This window comes from Neolamprologus brichardi, chromosome 12, assembly GCF_056152115.1.
Source record: "Neolamprologus brichardi isolate AB-2024 chromosome 12, ASM5615211v1, whole genome shotgun sequence".
Taxonomy (NCBI): Eukaryota; Metazoa; Chordata; class Actinopteri; order Cichliformes; family Cichlidae; genus Neolamprologus; species Neolamprologus brichardi.
The window spans coordinates 7,828,240-7,852,205 of NC_142115.1; the positions used below are offsets into that span (position 1 = coordinate 7,828,240).

The following is a 23,966-nucleotide window of genomic DNA, read 5'->3' on the forward strand; positions in this document are numbered from 1 at the left end:
GGAAAGGTCATAACCCAGAAAAAGGGAAAGGGCGGTCAGGGGATGAAAGTAAAGGAAGGTAAAGCAAAGATTAAAAGAAAGGATAGAAAATGACAAAGGCAGAAAGGAAAGCAAAGGTAAAGATGAGAGGTAAAAAGAAAAGGAAAGGAAATAAAAAAAGAAAGCACAAGAGAAGAAAAGAAATATATGGAAAGGAATGAGAAAAGGAAGACGAGAGCATGGAGGGAGGAAAGTCAGAAAAGATGAGAAGAAAAAGAATCAGAAATGAGATTACTGCTAGAGAAAAATCAAGAACACAGCAGTGTCCTCCTTCCCTTTTGAATGTACACTACCTTTGCATATCAGCAGAAACACCTGTTGCTAATCCTTTCCTCTGTCACATCCGCTAATTGACTCATCTCAAATATTAGCACAGAGGCAGGCTGCCAGCGACTGACGTCAAGTCTCAACTGAACAAATCTTACAAGTCACACTCTCACATTAGCATCACGTTTGCAGGCTCGATGTGACAGCTTAAAGCTTGAATTTAATGCTGGGGGGGAACTTGTGTGAACTCGGCAGGGGATGGGTACGTGTTTGGCGGGAGGAAGGGTGCAAAGGTCTATCGCCCAAATTGGATTTGTGATGATGAGGGAGCACTTTGATTGTCACTTGCTGGTATTCATCTGTCATCATCGTTCAGTGTGGCAGTGGGATGGTTCGGCGTCTGGCACGTCTGTCCTCAGCCACCTCAATCACAAAAGTAAAAAGGACGAGAACAGAGCTGTGACTAATGTCAGGTTTCACTGATTGATTCTGACTGAGTGTCCTTATGTGAAAGGAGTTATCTGTGCATATATGTGTGTGTGTGTGTGTTTGCATGTGTGCTTGCAGAAAAGCATGCTCGGGGCACGTGGCACACTGTGAATGCTGTTGGTGTGAAAACAAATCAGCTGTTGGCAAAATGCAAAATATGTTGTCACTCCTTTGCCATCTGTCTTTGTTCTTACTCTGTTGGCCTGGGACTAACCCGATCACGCTGGATTTAGTTGGTTTTCCCCTGTCGCAGCAGGCTAGCTATGATCTGTGGTAACATCCCCACTTTTGAACTGATCTGAAGCTGTCAAGATGCTGTGATTGAAGCCGTCTGTAGACGCTTCCTGATCTGCTGTTTGACACATCACACACCATTGAGGCGTCTCAGATCATGTCTTGCACCTAAGGAAATGTCGCAATACCAGTCAAGAATGTTAAAGCCTTCCAGAAGAATAAAGTATCAAAGTGGAAGGAGGAATTCAAAACATTCAAAGACATTTAGCCCTCATCCTACTGACTGAGGTCCATGGAGACCCCAGAGGTATATGTTTTGCTGTATCTCTTAGACGTCTTTTTTTATTATTTCAACTTTTTTAATGGTTTTGTCAACCAATTCATTTCAAATGATGCCGCATCACTGTTTTCTAGTTATGTTTTAATTCCTGCTTTGCAAAAATACAAAAGCTTTGGAGTCCCAGGGAGACCCCTGTCAAAAGCATCCAATTAAGCAAACTCAGATGCTGTCGGTGCATTTATCCTCTGGGTGGGCAACTTCCCAGGCTGAAAGCTATCAGAATTGTCTGATCTACTTGAGAGGGCATAAAAATCAGAGCCATTACAGACACATTGCAAGCCTTAATCCAAGCAACAATGACCCTCCTGGGAGTGAGAAAAGCTCCACCTGCTCATATGACTGTCCAATGCTTAGCTGAAAAATCTACTCCAAAAAGGTGTTACCTTTGCTCCTGAAACAGATATACAAGAACGTAGCAACTGTTTGGTCTCCCATATGCTGATGTGGATGAGAAAGGATGAAACGATGCGAGAATCTGTGTGCATTAACTGACTGCAATGTGTGTTTAACTAGTTGTTTTAAGTTTCCAGACCCTGTACAATCATAAGAGATCTCAGGTTGCACTGCCAAGCACAAGTTAGACTCTGTCTTGGTTGGTGTTCCTCTCTACCACAGCTGCCCTTTGTCATCAATTCTGTTCAAAATCTCTATGGGCAGAATTTCTAGCAGCAACGAAGGTGTGGAGGGTGTTAAGTTTGGTGCTCTCAGGATGTTGTCTGCTTTTTGCCGATAATGTACTTATGTTCACCTGGGGCATTTTGCAGCCAGATGTCATGTGAATTGGAGTAATTAGCACCTCCAAGTCTGAAGCCATGGTCCTAAGCCAGAAAAGGGCTCACTCTGGGCTCTGAAGCAAATCTGGAAACTGGAAAGTGATCCAAATGAGCTTCTCTGAATGGTAGGGTAAGCTCAGTCATTTGGGAGGAGCTCAGACTAGAGCTGCTACTCCTCGACAAAAGTAACCAATTAAGATTGTCTGGGCAACCGACCAGAATTTATCCTGGGCACCTCCTAGGTGAGGTTTTTTATCTCTGGTCTGGCTGGTTGTGTTTATTTCAATTATTTTTTATCTGGGTCAAAATGACCCTAACAGAAAATTCTCAAATGAAAAATTAATTCATTAAGTTGTCACGGTTCTGGGTCGACCCAGTGCATCTAGATTTCTGGACTTTATAGTGTTTGAAAAATTCTGATGATTCTTGGATTCATTTACCTTAAGGTGAATGTTTGTTTAGGTGATGTTTAGGTGAGCCTTCAGTTTTTAGTTATCTTCAGTTTTTCCTCCCTTTATGTCTAACCTTCTGTGAGTCAGTCTTGCTTTTATGTCTGTTCCCCTTTTTTTATGTCCAGTCTGTCTCTGTCTCTCTCTGTCTGTCTCACTCTTTCAGCTCAGTCATGTCCCTGTCTGGTCTGTGTTCTCCCCAGCCTGTCGTGTCTCCGTGTCTGTTTATCCCCATTACCAGTGTCTACTTCACTTGTCTTAGTCTGGGTCTTGCCCCTGTGTGTCTGTGTGTCCTCCCCAGCATCCCCTGTGTGTAGTCAGTTGTCTGGTTGCAGCGTTTGTGAACAGCAGTTTTCAGATCTTGCCACAGATTCTCGATTGGATTTAGATCTGGACTTTGACTGGGCCATTCTAACACATGGATGTGTTTTGTTTTAAACCATCCCATTGTTGTCCTGGCTTTATGTTTAGGGTCGTTGTCTTGCTGGAAGGTGACGCTCCGCCCCAGTCTCAAGTCTTTTGCAGACTCCAAGAGGTTTTCTTCCAGGATTGCCCTGTATTTGGCTCCATCCATCTTCCCATCAACTCTGACTAGCTTCCCTGTCCCTGCTGAAGAGAAGCACCCCCAGAGCATGATGCTGCCACCACCATATTTGACAGTGGGGATGGTGTGTTCAGAGTGATGTGCAGTGTTAGTTTTCTGCCACACATAGTGTTTTGGATTTTGGCCAAAAAGTTCCATTTTGGTCTCATCTGACCAGAGCACCTTCTTCCACATCTTTGCTGTGTCCCCCACATGGCTTGTGGCAAACTGCAAACGGGACTTCTTATGGTTTTCTGTTAACAATGGCTTTCTTCTTGCCACTCTTCCATAAAGGCCAACTCTGTGCAGTGCACGACTAATAGTTGTCCTATGGACAGATTCCCCCACTTGAGCTGTAGATCTCTGCAGCTCGTCCAGAGTCACCATGGGCCTCTTGGCTGCATTTCTGATCAGCGCTCTCCTTGTTCGGCCTGTGAGTTTAGGTGGATGGCCTTGTCTTGGTAGGTTTACAGTTGTGCCATACTCCTTCCATTTCTGAATGATCACTTGAAAAGTGCTCCGTGGGATGTTCAATGCTTGGGAAATCTTTTTGTAGCCTAAGCCTGCTTTAAATTTCTCAATAATTTTATTCCTGACCTGTCTGCTGTGTTCTTTGGACTTCATGGTGATGTTGCTCCCAATATTCTCTTAGCAAGTAGGTTAGATTATTGCATCACTCTATTTGCAAGACTCCCTAAATCATCAGTAAAAAGTGGAAATTCAACCACATTACCCCAGTATTTAAATTACTTCACTGACTCCCACTACAATGCAGAATTACCTTTAAAATTATTTTAATAGTTATGGTTTGCCCCCCCAGTACATCTCTGACTTGTTCACTGTCAGACCTCTCAGGTCATCAGATCTTTTAACTGTTCCCAGAATCAGATCTAAGTGTATTGAAGGCACTTTCAGTTATTGTGGTCTTGTTCTTTGGAACAAGCTGCCTGCTGACCATAGATCAATTACATCTGTGTGTACATTTAAAAACAGACTAAAAATCGTTCTGGTCACACACTTACACTCAGTAGTTGTTTTTTGTTTTACTGTAAACCCTCACTGTTTTTTAATGTCTTCATTTTCTGTTTTAAGCTTTTTGAGTTTTCATGTAATGAAATGTGCTATATAAATAAAATTGTCATTGTCAATAATTATATAACTAATAATTCTTGAAGTACAAGTGAGTTTTGCTAGGATTATTTTGCTACTATGATTGCATCTTACAGTAAATAATGCTTGGGGTCCCCAGGATCCCCTGTCATTAGTCCATTTATATATAGGCCATATAAATGTAGTGGTATGATGAGCATTAGAGTGAATTTCTGCAAGGACATTGTTGAATGACAGATTGATTAAACCAATAACACAAAAGATGACTATGTATAAGTGCTACAAGCCTTTACAGATGACAGTGGAAAGAGAAGGAAAGAGACTTGACTAAGACTTCCAAGCTTCGTTTAAGGTAAAAAAAAAAAACCAACCAAATTACAGAACTTAAAATTCTACAGGGTCAATGCCATAATCCTGTCTGATAGCAGACTAGTCTTCCAGCTGCATAATTTTCTCAAGTACGGCTGCAGCAATCAGGAAATACAAAATGTGAATAATTTTAATGATGTGAAATTTCTAAGACTATACAACATTTTTTTAAGATAGGAGCAACTACTTTCAACATAAAGTGGAGTAATGAGAGAAGTTAGACTTCTTATGAGAGTTTCATAAACCAAGATGATCTTTTCTTTGTCTGTCTGTCATGCGTTCACATTAGCACATTTATATCAGCTCAGTGTGAGAGTCTTAACTGTAGGGCCATTTTACTTACCTTCACTGTTTGGAGGTTAGAGTGTTGTATAGCAACTAAACCCCAGCTGACGCATTACCGTAGCTGCAAACTCATCACCTTTCAGAGGTATGCATTTTTTAAAAAAATGTTACCCACGTAAACTGTGGATGAAAATTTCATTCAAGGGTGAAAATCTGGTGCTTTGCACCACGGTCTAATTAAGGGATTAACTAATGGCCTATTCATTATACTTTGTGAATGTATAATCATGTTTTTACTGCTCAAAAAAACAATAAACAAATAGGATTTAGTCTCTCTATTTTTTGGACTTGGTCTGTTTTCCTTTAGCTGGCAAAATAACATTTCAAACATGCTTAGTGCAATTTGAAACACATCAATTCGTCAACTGTAACTCCTCCTCCTCATGGCAGATGGCAAATAATCTTGTTTGCAATGTGGGTGAAATAGGCTCTGGGTATGTGCTTAAGACACGTCACGTTTTGTTACCTTTCCTGATGTGCTGTTAACACACTCACATTATGCATCTGAATGAAGTGACGGAAGGTCACAAGGATCTATTGTGATAAAAAGCATTGGATTAATTTTTAGAAGTTATTTCTAGCTGATGTTAAAATTCAGGAGTGATTCTCTGCCAAGGCTAAAGACTAAAGGTTGAGGTGAAAAGTATTTTCTAGGAGCATTTTCATTGCTAGGAAAGGTTTGCCAGCAGAATACTAATGTAGGTGGTATTTTCAGGTAGCAAGTTTCATCCACCTTCTCTCCAACATGACTAAATGCTGTGGCCTTGGACATGGACTTACTTTTGGTGGAGGGGGTTGCTCATTCCTAAGGAACAAGACACTCTCTTTTTGCCTTTGTTGTTACAAGTTGGTGATATAAGACTTGTTAATGGCTAAATTCAAAATTAGGTGGTTTTTAAAGGGTCAGTGATGCTGCAGATTGAGAAAACAAAAAAGTAACATGTCTTCCAAATACTTATCTTCTGTGTATAAGAGCTAATAAAGTTATGCACTGATAGACCACAAAAATAAAACCATGGTGGTAAAATGAACATCGTCTGCTTGGAAATCTTGGGTCATGGCATTCATGTGGATGTTGCTTTAAAATACACCACACACCTAAACACTGATGAAGACCAATCACACCCTAGAGCTGCAACAGCGCTGCCCGATAGCCGGATAATGTGCATGCCACACTGCAAAATCTGCTCAGGAAGAGGGAAACATGAAGAAGACCCCAAGGCAACTTCCCATACATCATGCACCCACTGAATGCTGAGAAATGTCCGGGACACAGCTCCAAAAGATTCCAAGTATCATCTACCAATTTACTGGTGCCGTGATGTAGTTTTTGTATTTATTTAGCACCAAGTGTGAATGTGGGCATCTTCATGTGTAAACCACTGTATGTAACAAAGGTCTTAGAAGAGATGCAAAACATAAAGAATGACATTGCATGTTTGTTTTTTCCATTTGTGTTTTTTCATATTTCTTTTCATACGTTGTGCTGTGTCAAAGAAAACAAAATCCTGCAATTTTTCTTTTTCTGTTTTTTGTTTTCAACTAGAAAAATGAAAAAAAGAAAAGAAAAGAAAAATGGCTCTGTCACACAAGTGTTTGTGTTGCATGAGGCTTCCTGTTGATCCAGAATCCCGGTCTGTGATTGACTTTGTGCTGGAGCATGGAAAACACACAGCAGAGATGTGGCGCTAACAAACAGGAGCCCAGGGGACATGCTAAAGTCTGGCATCTGCTCGGCAGGCTGGGAATTCATAAACCAAATCCAGAATGCATTTTAAAGCCAGCTGCCACTGATGTTGGCAGCATGGCAGAAGGTTGGTCAGGAGGTAGTCAGTCACGATGCTCGCTATGCTCTGTTCAGCTCTGTCTTCCTTTACTCAAGCCTCTCTCAGGAGCACGGAGAGCTTGATTTCCCTCATGTTCACTGATGAGATTTCAATGATTAAAACCCTATAGGTTGCTGAAGGATAATCAAATCAAACGAGATTTTTAGAAAAGAATGATTGGTGAACGTTTGAATGGGAGCGATTACAGTACGGCACACTATGTCTGACTCTATTAAAAGAACAAGAAGAGCATCCATCAAGTTGCTACAGAGTGTTTAAAACACTGCTGTATTGTTTCTCTGTGGTAATGAATGTGCAATCACTCGTATCTGAAAGTGCACATGTTGCGGTCCCTGCTGCCTCAGAGAGCGCAGGCAACAACCACACACAAGATGCTCATTGTGAATGTGGGCCACGGCCTAAAGTGCAATCTGCACTCTCCTAACAGAGTGGAAAATATTCATCGTTGTGTTTAAAGGTATAAATACATAGCTCAAGTGTTGGTGGACATTTGCAAAAAGACTGAAATTTCAATTTGAGAGTCCTGGAAATTAAATCAGCAAATACAACGCAACATGAAAATCACCTGTCACAGTGACACGAGGCGAGATTAAAAAAAATTATTAAGCCATTTGCAGAGCTTAACTTTGTTTTGTTGTTGTCTACATAGACAGACATTTACATTTAACAGTTACTGTTACATTTGCACTCAGCAACCTTCATGTTCTATAGCTTGAATGCAACCAGCTGGCAGCCAGTTGACTCGAGTCCCTTGGAGTTGTGTTCATAGACAAAGACTCATTCAGACTGACAGCAACATGTCAGAAATCTGTCTGGATTTGTCAATTAGACAGCAATTATTTGCAAACATTGCACAATCTCTCTGAGAGTGATTGCAGTTTGTCAAAGTCAAACTGCAACTGTTTGCAGAAGGGTTGCTTCCTAACAGGCCACCTGTGCAATCACCTTGTGGTCAAAAGCAGTCGTGGACTGTGCAATACTCTCAAGCTGTGCAACCATTTAGTCACCACAAGTTGCAATTAGTTGCAGAATTTTGGAAAAAAAAATATAATCACCAGAAGCCACCCATATGCAATTTTTTTTTCAAGATGTATAGAGGAGGACGCTGTCTTATTTTTACCCATGTGACTGAATGATTACCTTGCTCTGAATTAGGTGTTAGCTTGATCAAGATGTCTTGCTGTTGATGTCCAGTGCTAGATGGTTTTTCAATAGAGTTGTTTTACTGCAAGTTTTCTCTTATCCAGTCTCTTTCAACCAAAATAACGATGGCGGACATGTTCACCTTGAGGTTTCAAAACGTGAGTTTAGAAGCCAACAGGTGACATCACAGCAGCTACATTCATCTTTTATACTATTCAGTTATAGCTGGAACTGAATTTGTGAAATTTCCTTTTTAAAAGCTGGGAATACAACACAATAAAATCCTACCATAGGTGTAAAACATGACAAATAATGTCTTTTTTTGTTGATCATGGCCAGAAAAGGTGTGCTAATAGTTCAAAGTCAAACTCTGTATTGTACCACAATATAGGGTGCAAGGTATGACTAGAGCATTTAGCTGAAAAAACAGTTTATGTAGATCCAGCAGATAGAGCCACTTGGGTTTTCTACTTTCACTTCCAAATCAATAAAAACAAATTGATTTGGAAGTGAAAGTAGAAAACCCAAGTGACAACTGCTGACGAACATCAGGACAGAGAACTAGCAGGAGGTTTGCGCAGCTTCACCAAACACACCAGTGGAAACAGCATATACTACAAGACCTGAAAAAAAGTTTTGTATCTGTGTGTGTGTGTGTCTTTGTTGGGGTGAGGTGGGCTCTTTCTCAGAGGAAGATTGATTGCATGGAAGTCTCTTTATTTTATCAAGGCAAGTGTCAGACCAAAAAACATCAGTGATCCTTTAAATCTGCACTAACCTGAAAATTTCTGGCCACCTATGGGCAGGGCGTAACATATGACTGATGTCATAACGCCTTTCAAAGTTGACACTACTAAAAGTTTTTTGTGCACTCCAAAATAAGGTGGCAATTTTCACTTTTTAAAGTCTCTACAAGCACATAAAGGTAATGTGACTGTTAGACGACTAAATCCATCACTTGCTAACTCGGAGTGCTTGCCTTTAGATTACTACTAAAAGTAGCTGCCTGCCTGTTGAGAGTGAACAGAAACAGTAAAGTTGTGGATCATGTACCCAAATTTTAAAAAAAAGGCAAAAACATGTAAAGGGAAATGCTACTAAGAAACAAACCTGCATGAATGTACTGGGTTTACATATAGAAATGAGCAATATGTGTAATAAACCCTTCATTGGTGGAGTTGTAAGTATGTCTTGTAAATATATTTCCGTGAGATGCTGGCATTGCAGCTACGACCCATTTCAAATGTTCCATATATAAATATTTTACCTGACACATTCTTTTTGTACATTAAAAAAATAAAATAACCTCCAATAAACGAGAGATCAAATAAAACAGGGAACTACCTCAAAGCATAGGGGAGTGCAGCCATACATCCAAAGGTTCCACGTTAGCAGCTGTTTTTAAATACACCAGTCCAGCACTAAATTAGTTTTGCCCTGGATATTAGCAGTTTATAATGTCAGGCTTAGTGCAAGGAAGCTAAACCCTAGTCAGGCCTTTATTACTGGCCTCTTGCAGATAAATTAGACCCTGGAAGATGGAAAGCACAATCATAGCTCAAACATAAACAAAAAGGGCGCACCTGAAAGGCATGTGGCGTGTCGTCCACACAGTACACCCGCAAGGTGTAGCTCATGGAGCCAACCTCCATGGTTCCGAACACAGCCAGCTTCAGCCTCTTGATGGCAGCCTGCGTCAGGGGCTCACCCACGAGGGCGTAAGAACCTGGCTGGTCCAGCAGCAAGTGGCAGCTTGTCGAGTCCATCAGGCAATAACATGAGGTGGATTCCTCCTCCACTGACATCACTTCCTGTCACAGAAAAAGTGGTGAAACACATGAAGACATTATCTTTAATCAATTCACGTCTAGATGTTAACAAATGTAATTCAGTCAGGAGAAGCTTTAGCCCATCAGCATTAATTTATATTTGGCAGCATGCCTCTGTCCAGCGTTTATTCTATGGAATAAAGGTGATGAGAGGATAGTTTTTTACACTTCCAGTAGAAACACAATGACTAATGACTGATTAAATTAGATGTGGAACTTAAGGACGAAATGGTGTGGTGGTAGATTGCAAAGAGGCTTGCAGACTAAAGCAGCTTAAAATCTTCATCTGTTTGCCTGTTGGATGTGTAGAGGAGTGTTAGGTGAGCCATCGGTTGATGTGGCTCATGAGCTTGACTTTTGTGCTCGACTTCGCCTAATTCATGTAGCCCTGACCTCAAAGCATTAGATCATGGGTGTCCAACTCCAGGCCTCGAGAGTCGGTGTGCTGCAGGTTTTAGATGTCCTTGATCCATCACAGCTGATTTAAAGGGCTAAATTACTTCTGCAACATTTCTTGAAGTTCTCCAGAGGCCTAATAAACTAATCATTTGATTCAGGTGTGTTGACCCAGTGTGAAAACCTACAGGACACCGGCTCTCGAGGCCTGGAGTTGGCCACCCCTGCATTAGATACTAAAATGGTGTATTTTATCATCTTTACTCATGATTGGAGCAGAATTGGCTGAAATGATTGGCCTCCTAGGCCTCGACCTTGGGTACTAGCAATGAAGGTCAAGGTGAAATTATTAGCCAACCTAGGTACTCATGTCACCCAAGCCTAGCCTAGTTTTCAAGTTTGAAGACCATCCATAAACAATTGGGGGTAATGTAGGTACGTTTTTACTGTTTTTCATATTTGGTGTGACCTTGATTTTGACATTGACCTGATTTTCACCAAACACTGGTATTTACCATCACACAAAATTTGAAAATGATATGTTGTACACTGTGGACACTACACTGCTAATAGACAGACAGATACTCCCTCCTTTCAGAGGGATAATAGGAATAATAGTATAGTCTTTAACAGATTTTTGTTGTTACTCATCTGATAACTCTTAATGTCTTAATGTCTTAATCTTAATGTCAAATGTCGCTCCTGAGAGTGAGATATAACACAAGAAACAATAGATGTGATCATGTAGGAAAAAGCCAGTTAATTGCAAACTGTCAGTCAGTTTTTATTATGCTGTTTTAAAATGTTTTAGGAAATACTGCATTTCTGAACAGAACTGCACTCATCAATAACTGAGAGCAAAATCTGTGATACCACTGTGATCCATAGTCAAAATTATTACAAGCCTTTGACACATTGCTTCTTACACACAGATCTTCTTAAACTACCATACATAAACTCTAAGAGTAAGCATATACTTGAAAAAACAAGTTGGATTTAGGGCATCTCTTTAGGCCTAACCTGTAAACTCATTTAGCTAAAAATCTAATGTAAATATTTCATAATTTCTGTGTTGAGCTGCTCCACCACAGAGGTCCCTGCACTGGGAGAAAGGCTGTACCTCTTATTAAAACACAAAAATCAAATCAAAGCTCTGAAAGTGCTGTACACATTATAGGACAGTAAACAATAAAAAAGCAGGCAGAAAACAGGATAAAAGCCAGAAAAATAAACATAAAAAAAACAAAAACAAAAGAAGGAATTATCTAAAAAATTGAAAACATGCATATGAGATTACCTAAGTTCACAATTCATGTTTACACACTGAGCTATTTTCTGTTGATTAGAAGTGTAACAATAAATTTGGTTCAAAATGACCATGTAGCCAATGTCGTCATCACAAGATGACATGACTCAAGAATACTTGCGCAGGTCCTGTGGTTGTAAACCAAGGTAAATTTTGCATGGCTTTAAAAATAAATAAAAAAAAATAAATAAACACACCTTAAACTCAATTCTATATGGATATAGGAGGGAACCATGAGGTTATATTTCTCATCCACTGACATCCACTGTCACCTTTTCATGTTGCCTGTTGCCACAATCTTTTCATAAAGTCTCATAAATAGGTTCATATTCATCATTTTGACACATTTTCAAACTCATTACTGTGCAGTATGTCCTCTATGCACAGTATAACCCTAAAGGGTTATCATGCACATACTTCCATTTGCAATTTGTATTACAAGTCATTACATACAACACAATTTGCAGTTTCTATACTATTACGGCCTTTTTTTCCCCCGGGAAGTGTTTATTGCATATTTCAAGTCAATTTAGTTAACAGACACAAAAAAAGGAAGAAACAAGAAAATAAACAGCTCGCAGACTGCAGGGCTCCAATTTTCACTTATTTATTGCTCACAGAAAGTTACAGCTTTCTGGGAGCAATAAATAATTATTTGCTCATTTCTTCACACAGCACCTGTTTTGGTTTGGTTGCCACGTGATTCAATCACCTGATTAAAAGTTACAAAACTTTAGAACAGCTTCCAATAAAGGATTAGGGTTAGGCAGAATTTATCTTACACGCTTTTCGAGGCTGTTCCACAGCGATACTTATTGCAGCAGAGTGAGTCGCTGAGGTAAATATTCATGCCGAGAGCAGCCGAGAGACATCGCGGTAAGAAAACTCTGCAAATGAACTTCTGTATACAGTAGAATGTATTATGAATTCTAGTCCACTGCTGTTGAATAATGATGTACGTAGGTAACATAATGCAGGTTTAAATCACAAAGCAAAAACCCACGCAGGTTGTAACCAGTCTCGGGAGAGTGTACAAAACTATTTCTGACATAACAGATGATGTTAGTACATAGCGAGACGCAAAATAGTCATCATAAACAATGCTGAGTGTTTTATTTATGAGGCAGCAACAGCAACTGGAAAGCAGTTCTATTTTCTCCAAACCTCACTCAAAGGGAACATACTTGAAGACAAACTGTGAATGGTATATGATTAGCAAAGATTTGTGTAAACCTACTCCCCAGACAAAAAGAATCAGAATAATCCAGGCAGGAGAAGGCCAAGAGCCTCAAAATTCACCTTCAGATATCGTCTTTTGATTATTTATCCAGACCATCTCACAATTATTGTCACGCAGTAAGCTGCAGCAGACAGAATCCATGAAATCCGTGTGATTAGACAGTTTAATGAGGAGCTGTGAGACCAAACAGTGTACCAAAACACAGCCTGAGGAGCACAACTTATTCTTCCTCAAATAATCAAGTTAACTGCAAACATGCCAATTAGAAGCCATGTTACCAGCCAACATGTCTTACAAAATAGCAAACCTCCACGTGTTTATTTAAACACCAGCATTAACCTTAACTACATCAGTGTACAACCTATTGGTCAATATACATGTTTTGACCTACTGTGTATGATGGTCTTGGAAATAAACTTCAGTCTCTTTTTCACTGTGGAAACAGGAGTGTGTCTCAACACAAAGTAGTTTCACAACAGCACAGCAGCTGCTCTGTGGAGCTGCTTAATGAGAGTTCTTCTGAAATGGGCCCGATGCTGAGCATAAAACATTTGCAATGTATCCATTAATGTACTATAAAGATCAGAGGATCTCTTTGATACACCAGGCAACTTAAAGTCATGAATCTCTGGTGAGTTCAAAATGGAGATTAGAAGAAATGACATCCCCAGGAAGTGTAAGCCATGGTGAATTTAGAAAGACATTTTTTTAGGGTAGAGTTATTATTATTTATTTATTTTTTGATAAAATTAAAAGTAAAAAGAAAGGAAATCAAGATAAACTAACCAATGGACCTTCCATTTAGTAATGATGCTGAAACCTAACTAAATAGTTTTTTCTGCTTAAGATTTCTCATTTAGTGGTTAGAGCTTTAATCTAACCACGTGCAAAAGTAAAACATGAGTGAAAATGAAACAAAGCAGCAAGGAATGAGGAGACAAAAATCAAAGACAGGAACTAACTTATGTAAATGAAATTAAAGCATAAAAGTGGCAAAAAAGACAAAGACAGGAAGTACTGCACACAAAGGAAGTAAAAACAAAACGTGAAAAAGAAAAAACAACAAAACAGAGAACAGACACTAAACATAAACATAGATATCACAGATATGGGGAAAATGTGATGAATTCGTTTACCCTGAGCCAAGATGAACCAAAGAAAAACTTTGGTCTACAAGATCTATCGTTAGAAAGTCTTAACAAGGTTTCTGTAGAATGAACCTCAATAAAGACGACCAACAACTGTCTCTTAGCCTGCCTGCCAATGAGCCAATCTCTTAATGCCTTTAACTCCTGTTGGAGGCTGTGATCAGCTGAGGCTGGTTGTTGTTCTTGAAACTTTAGTAGGGGACCTCACATCTGACCAGAAACCCCTTAGAATGACCAAATACTATTTTAAAATTAGTTTGATCAAAGTTTGATTTAAAATTTAAAAAAAAAAATCTACTGTCGGGGCAGACCTGCTTATTATAAATATCTCTGTTGAGAGTTATGACTCACAGAAACTGTGCATGTTCTAAAAGTAAACTGGTTTATCTGATTTTAAAATGCACCTAGCCTCCATGAGCTGTGAGTCACAGCCCCTGCTGTCACTGTTACTGCTGACCGTGTTGTGACCAGGGCAGTTCAGCAGGCTGGAATATAATATCTGAGTTCCAGTTATTGTTAGAACATTCCCTCTGTACTCGTTTCTTCAACTCTCCTTCATCCTGCTGAGGAGGCTCTCCACTGTTTTGGAGCATCTATTATACAGTATCCTGAGTTGATATGCAGAACGTTTTGTAAGTGAACAAAAATCTGAAATCTCAGTTTATCTTGAGGATTTGATCTTAAGGACCTTCTCTTTTCTTGTTAAAAGATAAATGGGCTCAAGCTGGATGAATGCTGGTAGAGAGACACTCTGTCCGTTTCACCAGAGAGATGGTGCTCATCCAATCCCAAAATGCGCTTCATAAAATTCTCCAATAGGATTCTCAACTTGGTAGTTGTCCCACCTCTACCACCCAAAGCCAATCAACAACCAAAATGGAAAATGCATAAGTAATTCTGTTACATGACTGTTCTGCACAGCTGAGGTCAATGACAGTTTCAAATGTGTGAGCTTCGTTGGTTTGAGGGAGGTTTTTAAATGTTTTGGAGCAAATTTACCAAACTTAAAGTGTTATCCATCGTATCACTGGCTCCTATGGACAATGTGAATTGAAATTAAAGTTGTGGATCTTTTCAGATTGCTTAAGAACTCCTTTAGGAGCTTGAACAGAATAACTGCCTGGCTGCCAAGTGGCAGGGATTGGTTCTAAAAGGACTTTGTGTCCATTTGTGTCCATACAGTGAGTTAGTTTTAAACTCTTTACACACCAAATTTGTGTGAATATTTTCCACTTTTCCACAATTCTTAATGAAGTGGTTCACAGTTTCACAGGACAAATTTGAAGCATTTATTTTTTTGAATCAAGCTTTATTTTTTACGTGTATATAAACAGATCTGACCAATCAGACGACTGCATTTGACAGCAACTGCTCTTGTTACTCGAAACATACAGCGGTACTGAATATAGAATGATATGGAAATACTGCACTGACATCCTGAATTATGTACTAAAGCCATTGTGATAATTCAGCTCCTGGCTTAAACCATGAACTTCTCCCTGCTCCTGCCTTCTGATGACAGTTGGATGAACCTTAGAATTTCTTTCTTTTCCCATTCAGAAACATCTGGATCAGCTCATCATCGCTTAATGTCAACTTTTTTCAGGATGAGGATGAATTTCTCACTAAAACGCTTTGCATCCAAACAGTTCAGTGCCAGGTCTGTATTCAGATTAAAAATAGTCTCCAGTTGAAGATGATTACTACATCAGTTGCTCGTTCTCTACCCAAAAAAACAGACACCGATTTTTCTCTTGACCAAAGCTTAAATCTTTTTTGATATCTTCCTTTGACATATTCTCTGAAGTCTTTGGCATTTCCCTAATCCCGTGCTCTTTCCATGCAATCTTTGGAGTTTCTCCTGTTGAAGGTATGTTTACCAAATATCAGGCTGGCTTCGTGGTATTCGGTACCCTTATAGAAGAACGCTGCATGTCATCCTAAGCCCTGGCACAACTTCCTGCTTAAAAGACTTAATATATTTTACCCTCGTAGGACTTAAGAATATGACCCTGAGGACATGGGTGTAGTCTGCAAGAGTGAATCTAATATGCTTTGGGTTAATTTGGCATTACATGTTGATTTTGGACTGAAATGAACAAGAACACCATCCATGTCCTTCATATGGAACACCAGAATGTGCACATGCAAACCATATTCCAAATCCGTGAGTAATAAATTCTCTTGGCCAGGTCAGAGTCCAGGCTCAGATATTCTGAGGCACTGTGCTCCTCAAACAGATTTAAATGTTACTACTTCAGCTACATTCCTGTCAGGTGCCTGGGACTCCTGTGATTATGTTTATGCATTTTGCACTTATGCTTCCTGCATGCTCATAAGCAAAACTTAACACAGTGCAATATGGCATTGAATAACATTATAGCGTGGCTGGGAGTGTTGAGGATTCTTCTGTGAGTAGTGTGCATTTTAATGACAGCCGAAATGAGGGTATTTTAATGGCACCGGGCATTTGCAGGTATTATGCTTGTTCAAACTCCTCTCTCTCTCTCTTTAGGTTAGGCCTCAGTGGTGGATCATTATTTCCAACCAAGAAGCTCTAAGGATCTCTGCGCCCTTTTAATATTAGAGTGAAATCTCAAAGCAACACGAATCATGTATTCATTCGTTTCCCCTTTATTCTTCCCCTCCGTCTCATTCAAAACACTTGCACATCTTGAGAAATTGCCCTCTTACACTGAAAAGATTTTTTTCTTGCACAATTGCAAACTTAAAAAAGGCAAGGTTAGGTAAACATGAACTTGAACTCAAAGGGAAGGGAGTTTTAAACCCCCCACACATACTAAACTGTGAGCAAACAAAAAGAGCCCTTCAGAACGGCATTAATCTCTGACTGAGTGACCCAGGAGACCTGACATGGTTTCTAATCTGCAGCAGCATCTGGTGGCATCTCAGAAAGAGATTATAAAGGTGGACACGGGCAAGGATATAACAAATGAGGGAAGTGAGATCAAACTAACACTTGTTTTCTGTAATTTGGCATTGACTTGTGTACAATTTCTGTTGGTGTGATAACTGCAGAGAAGGACCCTGTATTAGTGAGTGAGGCAGCTACCTTTGCACCTTTGAGGATCACTCGGGTGACTTAAAGTAGATAAGAGTGACCTGCACTTCATAGCCATTTTATTCTCTCATTTATGTAAGAATGTAACAGAATACATGTGTTACATTCTGATTTAAATAGAGTGTGGAAATCAGCAGGTGAGTTAATAAAGTGTATTAGTAGATTTGGAAAAACAAAACCAATTACAAGACTGGGAATTTCCATCCATCCATCCATTCTCTTTCACTTATTGATGCAGGGTGACGGGAGTGGGGATGGGGTGTGTGGGGATGATTGGAAACTATTCCAGCTTGACAATCAGTGAAACTAAAAAATTTTTCCAAGGCATACAGAAAAAAAAGATTGTTTTGCTTCTTTGGATATTCTGCATCTGTACAAAGATGATGTGTCCATTAGGTGGTTAGTTAGGCTAAAGATGCAGAGGTCCTGAGGGGTTAAACGGACTGCAACTTAAGAAACCAGCAACAAATAGAAAAATCATACAAAAGCACACAAAACACAACAGAAGTTGAATAAAACACCATGGAAATAGAAGAAAATGCAACAAAAGGTGAAAAAAAACCCCACCAGTGTTTCTGGGGGACGCAATAACTTGGCGGACCAACTTTGGAAGTGACAGAAACCAAAACATGAGAAGGATTGTCCTGAGATATGCTGAATTCAGTTTCACATTCATAAAGATTTATATAACAATGCAGAAAAATGTTTGTTATTAGCTGTTTACTGTTAGCTTGTCACTTTTGAGCTATTCCGTCTTTTTACTCTCTTCCCAAAAACCCTTTAGTTTTGTGATTTTTCTTAATTTCTTGAAGTTTTCTTTCTATTTCTGTTGTGTTTTATTAAATTTCCACTGTTTGTATGCATTGTGCATTTGCTGGTGTTTTCTTAAGTTGCAGAGCATTTGGCCTCTCAGGGGCACTGTATACAGAACCCAAGCTACCAGGAATTACTTTCTTACATGTGTAGATTTTTTAAATTTATTTAGCTGTGCTGTTGATATAAATGTGTGTCACCACAGGCAGAGGAAGAACAGCAAACCACATAGAATGTCATTGAAGTGACAGCAGGCAAAATAAACTTTAGCAACTAAGAACCAGATTTACTAAATAGAGCTAAAAGTGTTTTAGCGTGATCTCCAAATAGCCTTCGTAGATGTGGTTGGTTTCACAGCTTATTCACAAAAGTTGCACTGTTTACAATATCAATTGAAAAAAGTAAGAAATTGTTTTGTTTGGCTTAACTGAAGCAATTATGGGTAAATTGCATGTTATAAAGGTTTGCAAATCAGGTTGCACGCTTAATTTAAATCTCTTCTCCTCAATATAAAGGGTACATCAATAAGAGTGACCCAATTTGAAAGGATTATTTTTTAAGCAATGGACACAGCAGCTTGCTTAAAATACATGGCTGAAGCTAAAGTTTTCCATACAAAACAAGTGCTCAATTTGCCCCCTCTCCCGAATTAACATTTTGTTACAAATGCAGAGCTGATGTTTAATACTGGAAACCAAACCATGATTCTGAGACCAAAGTATTTGTCTAAAGCCTTCCACATTTAACAACATGTAATATACATGTACTGTAAAACGGATGCAATGTTATGTTTCACCAGCATTAACTGTTAATCAAATCACGTTTTAAATCTTGATGAAAAGAACAACACGTTTGCTCTGCATACACACGTGCAGTGTCAGATTAGTTTGGCTAACCTTAGCAGTGCTATCAGCAGAGCCTTGGTTTTATTCTATGTAAGAAAGAGACATCGCTGTCCAGAATATGGTTACACCGAAGACTGACTCATTTTTGGAGGCTCCAGTCCCACTGTTACTTTAGTTTATGTGATGCAGACTGAGTTTATGTTTAACAAAATGTAAATATATAAAACATTTATGAGTACATTTCCATTCCTTTCCATTTGCAAAACCCAATGTGCACACTTCACTGTCAGAAAGAAGCTATTGTTGAAATTGTTTAGATGAAGTTTGAGGTTTGCATATGTAGGCTGCTGTGCTTGAATATTCTTCAAAGCAGCTCAGAAAAACATTATTCGGGACAAAAGCAGACAGTGTAGAGAGCTGACAAATCCAGCCTAAATAACAAGCTCTTTTAAGTGCCGACAACCACCACAACAGCCGGGGGGCAAACCTGCGCTCTTCATTATTCTGACCCGTGCTCGGGTTTCACAAAAAACTTTACGTCAGCTTTACATTTACATTACTGCCTGACTGAATATTCTCTTGACTACATCACCCCCCCTGCATGCCACCCTTCCTTCCCCACATGTCTTGTTATCATCTTGTTGCTTGCTGTTCAAAAACTCTAGCAAATAATGCAAAGTGACAACAGCAACTGGGGCTTTTTATTCCTATGGGGTTTTTATTCCTATGGGGTTTAAGATTAAGCTCTCGGGATGTCATCCAGACCAGTGAAAACAATCTTCTTTACTGGAGGGGAAGGAGAAAAGAAAGAAAACGCTGACACTGTTGGAATGAAAAAGCGTTTAATGTTAAAAGAAGGAGTCTTTTTTATGTGTGTGTGTGTGTCTGTGTGTGTTCCTCACATGTCTCTGCAACAGCTCATCAGATCGACTTTAAACTCCACTGCTAGTAACAAGACTGCATTATAGAACTGTAGGTCATTCTGGGGGTTCTTGTTGATGTTAGACTTAAGGTCACAGTGATCATTAGGGGTGGTCATAGCCATTAAATTATACAATGAAAATGTAATTGTTTATTTTTTCCTCTGTTTTTGCTGGTTTGTGTGTTTGCGGCACCCTCTTTTAGACCACTTCTACCAAGTGACAGCCAGAGACATCTAGCAAATACTCGCTAACTGGTTGGGAAATACACATTTTCCACTACTGATCAAAGGTTTCCAGGGGAGCGGTAACTGGCTAACTACATGACTGAGGCCTAATGCACCTTTACCACTACTAAGTGCTGTTAAGCCGGATCTTAAAAAAATTACTAGGTAAGGACCGTGTGGTGGGGCATGGTCGGTGGTGCCGCTGCAGGGGAGGCGAACACACCTGCAGGGCATCCGCAATCACGCCGGGTTAAAAGTGTGCAGGGTTCTGGATTTGTGATGTTGTTGGTGGCAGTGGGTCGAGCTGCAGCGGTTGAGTTTGTAGAAGCAGCCGTGTGAGAAGTGTTAATAAAGAGGCTGAAAAGCATGTATGTGTGCACAGGTCTGCCGTATTATAGACAGCATATAAGTCATGTGAAAGCATGGGCAGGTAGGTGATCTTCCAAAAACAGTCAGTTAGCAGTAAAAACTGAGCAGCAATTTTGCTTGCTGCACTGGAATGATGTAAAATGTTCAGCTAACATAAACCACTGGTCTCTGCTTTTCATTGGAACAATGCAGCAGTGTTGTTAAGGGGGCATGTTTTTCTATGGAGGTTGAGTGCTCAGTGAGTTATAGAAACAGACTGGTGTGCTACAACTGCTGGAACTGGATTTATGGGGCGACCATGGCTCAGGGGGTTGGGAAGCTCATCTGTAACTGGAAGGTTGGCGGTTCGATCCCCCTGCTCTCTCTGTCCAGGTCGTTGTGTCCTTGGGCAAGACACTTTACCCTACTACCTACTGGTGTTGGCTAGAGGGGCCGATTGGGCGATATAGCAGCCTCGCTTCTGTCAGTCTGCCCCAGGGCAGCTGTGGCTACAACTGTAGCTAGCCTCCACCAGTGTGTGAATGTGAGAGTGAATGAATAGTGGAATTGAAGAAAAGCGCTACATAAATGCAATCCATTATGATATGGCACATTAACAGCGTGTCAAATTCCTGCTCCCATGAGGCCACTGGAGCTAAATGCACCCAATAAAGACAATGACAGCAATTCCACCAAATGACAGAAGCTGAGTCAACATGCAGTGGTGGTTAAATGCTTGTGAAATGATCATCGTGCAATTTGAAGTTGAGCAAATGGGGGAACAAAACTGTGTCTGTGACTTGAGGTTACAAATACATAGTGGGGTCTAGTCAAAAATGCACGTTTTCTTATCTACCTCTGCTGATGCTAACATGCAGATGAAAGCAACACTGCACTTGGTTCCTTGTTGCAAAGCATCAGACTAAAGCTGCTAGCGAGAAACATAAAACACATTGTAAGAGCTGAGATGCTTGGTTGTGCCCAGAGCGGCTGGTGTGTTGGCGGGGGTAAATGGAGAATGATGGTCAGCACAGAAATAATCTCCATGATTCTCCTCCTGATTGCCTCACGTCTGAATTCCCTGTGCCATGTCTTTTCCTGATCCACTAATCGATACCTACACACCCCCCACCCCCAAAGTCTTCCCACTAGCTGACAGCAGCCATGCCTCTTCCAGCCCATTACATGCTGTAATTGTTTCTTTATTTTCCTCCCGTCGTACTGGCAGTGTTACCACAGTGTGGCCTTATGTCACCCTCTGGACCCACAGAGAGCATAAGCCCGGATCATTTGGCTTCCCCGCGAAAGTCCCAACATTCTTTTATGGCTAACACGTTATTCACAAGTCACATGTCACGGTAACTCTACCTTTTGCCACACAAAGCACACATGTAAAGGTCAGCTGTCAGAAGGAGGACGAGAGTCAACAAACCCTGGCATCTAATGTTACGAGACTTTAACATCCTTTTATTAGACTGACTGCGGGTATTGTCCCGAATTATAAACCAAGGGGAAATTTTACTATCAAACAATCCTGATGTTAACAGTGAGTTTAATTTACTGCTCAATATACTCCAATGAAGTTGCATGCATGCTAAAACCACACCGTATAACCATACTTCTATGTTTAAGCTGATAGTGTAATGCAGTTAATGCTGCGTTCCGTTCTTTTGACATTTTTATAGTTTTACCGCTCTAAGGACTTCAGACTATAAGCTAGAATGCAAATGTTGAGGCAAATGAGAACAATCTACACACCAGAAAAGCTGAAAACAGGTGTTTTTATTTATTTATTTTCTCTATTTTGTTTCTGTCCACCTGATGAATGAAGTTTGACTGCCTGTGAGCGCTGGGTGTTGGGAGACTCTTGCTCCTTCAGTTCAGGTTACTGCTACACAGCCGGACTTGCTGGAATTAGTTCCAGTGCAAGTGAAAGAGTTGCGATCTGCCGGAGAGGTGGTTGTTAAAAGGGGCTTGCAACAAAACGGGTATTGTCTGGGTATGGTGGTAGTGGAAGGAGAGGTGTGATTTTTGGTGAACTGATGAACAGTGCTCTGTATCAGCAAGCAGGTAAGAATATTCCCTGTTTTTTTACCCTGTCCCTGAAAACACCTGCTTACATAGACTGTTAGAAAAGCTCTGCAGAGATAACTTGAACAACATAGTTGGTAAAACTGATCACTACAAGCAATACCTGTGTATCAACCAATTCACTGTTAATTTAAAACCGTCTTTTTCTTTCAGCTTTAAGGTTGAAAGCAAATTAGGCTTACAGAATGTTGAGACTTTATATAAAAAACAGACGTAGCCACTGTAATGTTGCCTGCTTGTTCTTGATAGCTGCTGCCATCGTACTGTTTTTTTCAGCGTGAGAAGTGACCATATCCAGATAAAGTACATGAGTACAACAGATACCTGTTTCTATATTCACAAATAACATAGCGCAGAAGAGCTTTGAGTGCATTCTTCTAAGACGGTTATTACTGCAATGAACTACACAGAAAGACTAATTGTTTTTGAAATCCTCCTGAAAGGGGCAGCATGGTGACCCTTAGCACTGTTGCCTTACAGCAAGAAGGTCCTGAGTTCAATTCCACCATCAGGCCAGGGTCTTTCTGTGTGGAATTTGCATGTTCTCCCCGTGTTTACATGGGTTCTCTCCGGGTGCTCCGGCTTCCTCCCACATTCCAAAGACATGCAGTTAGTGGGACAGGTTAATTGAAAACTCTAAATTGCCCATAGGTGTGAATGTGAGTGTGAATGGTTGTCTGTCTCTATGTGTTAGCCCTGCGACAGACTGGCGACCTCTCCAGGGTATACCTTGCCAACACAACAAAGAAAGATAAGAAATGTTTTTTTGCAACTCGAAAAACATGAGGCAGAGCAGGAATATGCCAATAATAATGCAAACCCTCAATGCATTTTAAATGGTTATGCCATTAAAAAACATTAACTCATAATAGCTGTTTAAAAGTGCTAAAGCAGCAATAGAGGCCAAAACCCATTTTTGTATTAGGTCTTAACCCTTTATTTACCTTAGTTATGCCCATTTTGCTATAGAGGGAAAATCAAATGCTTCCTGAAAGGACTGGAGTGCTTTCCTTTTATAGCTAAAATTACAAAATAAGTCTATTTACCAAGTATGAATCTTGGTAAATAAAGCATTAATTATATATTTTTTTATCCAGCTGTAAAGTTATGCATTTTAACACTGGAGTATATCAGTAATGACTCGCTCACAGCCTCAAGTGGCCTGCAATTTTTGTTATTTCTGCATTTGCTTCATTCTGGGATCCGCAGGCTGTTGTGCGGTTGAGATTTATGCATTGGTTGTATTAGCTCGTTAAAAAGCAGATGGCTTCTGTGAGGGATGAACCAGAACTCAAGGAACAGGAATTTCCTCCCGTCACCTCAGCACTGAAGACATTTTTTCACCAGGTGTCTACACGCATCTGTTGGAAGTGAAGTTGCGTGGATAAACGAATTATATTTAACCATGTAAACAACAGAGCAGTACGGTGGGCACACTGTTTGTGTAATTCCTTTATCCTATATACTGATTACAGCTGCAGTGTGGTTCTAATTGGCAGTGTGTCTGAAGTGGAACACTGTGTTTTTGCTTATTGTATGCTTTTATCTTTGTTAAACAGGTGTGTGGAACCATGAATCTCTTCCAGCATATCTAGCTGAAAATAAATATAGGCATTTATTTCCATCTGCAAGTGTCTTTCATGCTCCATAGATATGAGCTGCTCTGGCAAAAAATTGCCCCTGTTCAGTGGAAACAGCAGAGTGGTGAAATGCATGTGAGATGGATCATCTCA

The 23,966-nt window shown here is 40.0% G+C and overlaps 1 protein-coding gene across 3 annotated transcripts in view; it reads right to left on the reverse strand.

Annotated features, from left to right (window-relative positions):
* unc5db (unc-5 netrin receptor Db) overlaps positions 1 to 23,966 on the reverse strand; it is a 276,678-nt gene that overhangs the window by 20,221 nt on the left and 232,491 nt on the right. For all 3 annotated transcript variants that reach the window (XM_006797542.3, XM_006797543.3, XM_006797541.3), the window contains one exon: positions 9,572 to 9,799. In XM_006797542.3, coding sequence (XP_006797605.1) covers positions 9,572 to 9,799 — 228 coding nt within the window. The remainder of the gene's footprint in view (positions 1 to 9,571; positions 9,800 to 23,966) is intronic.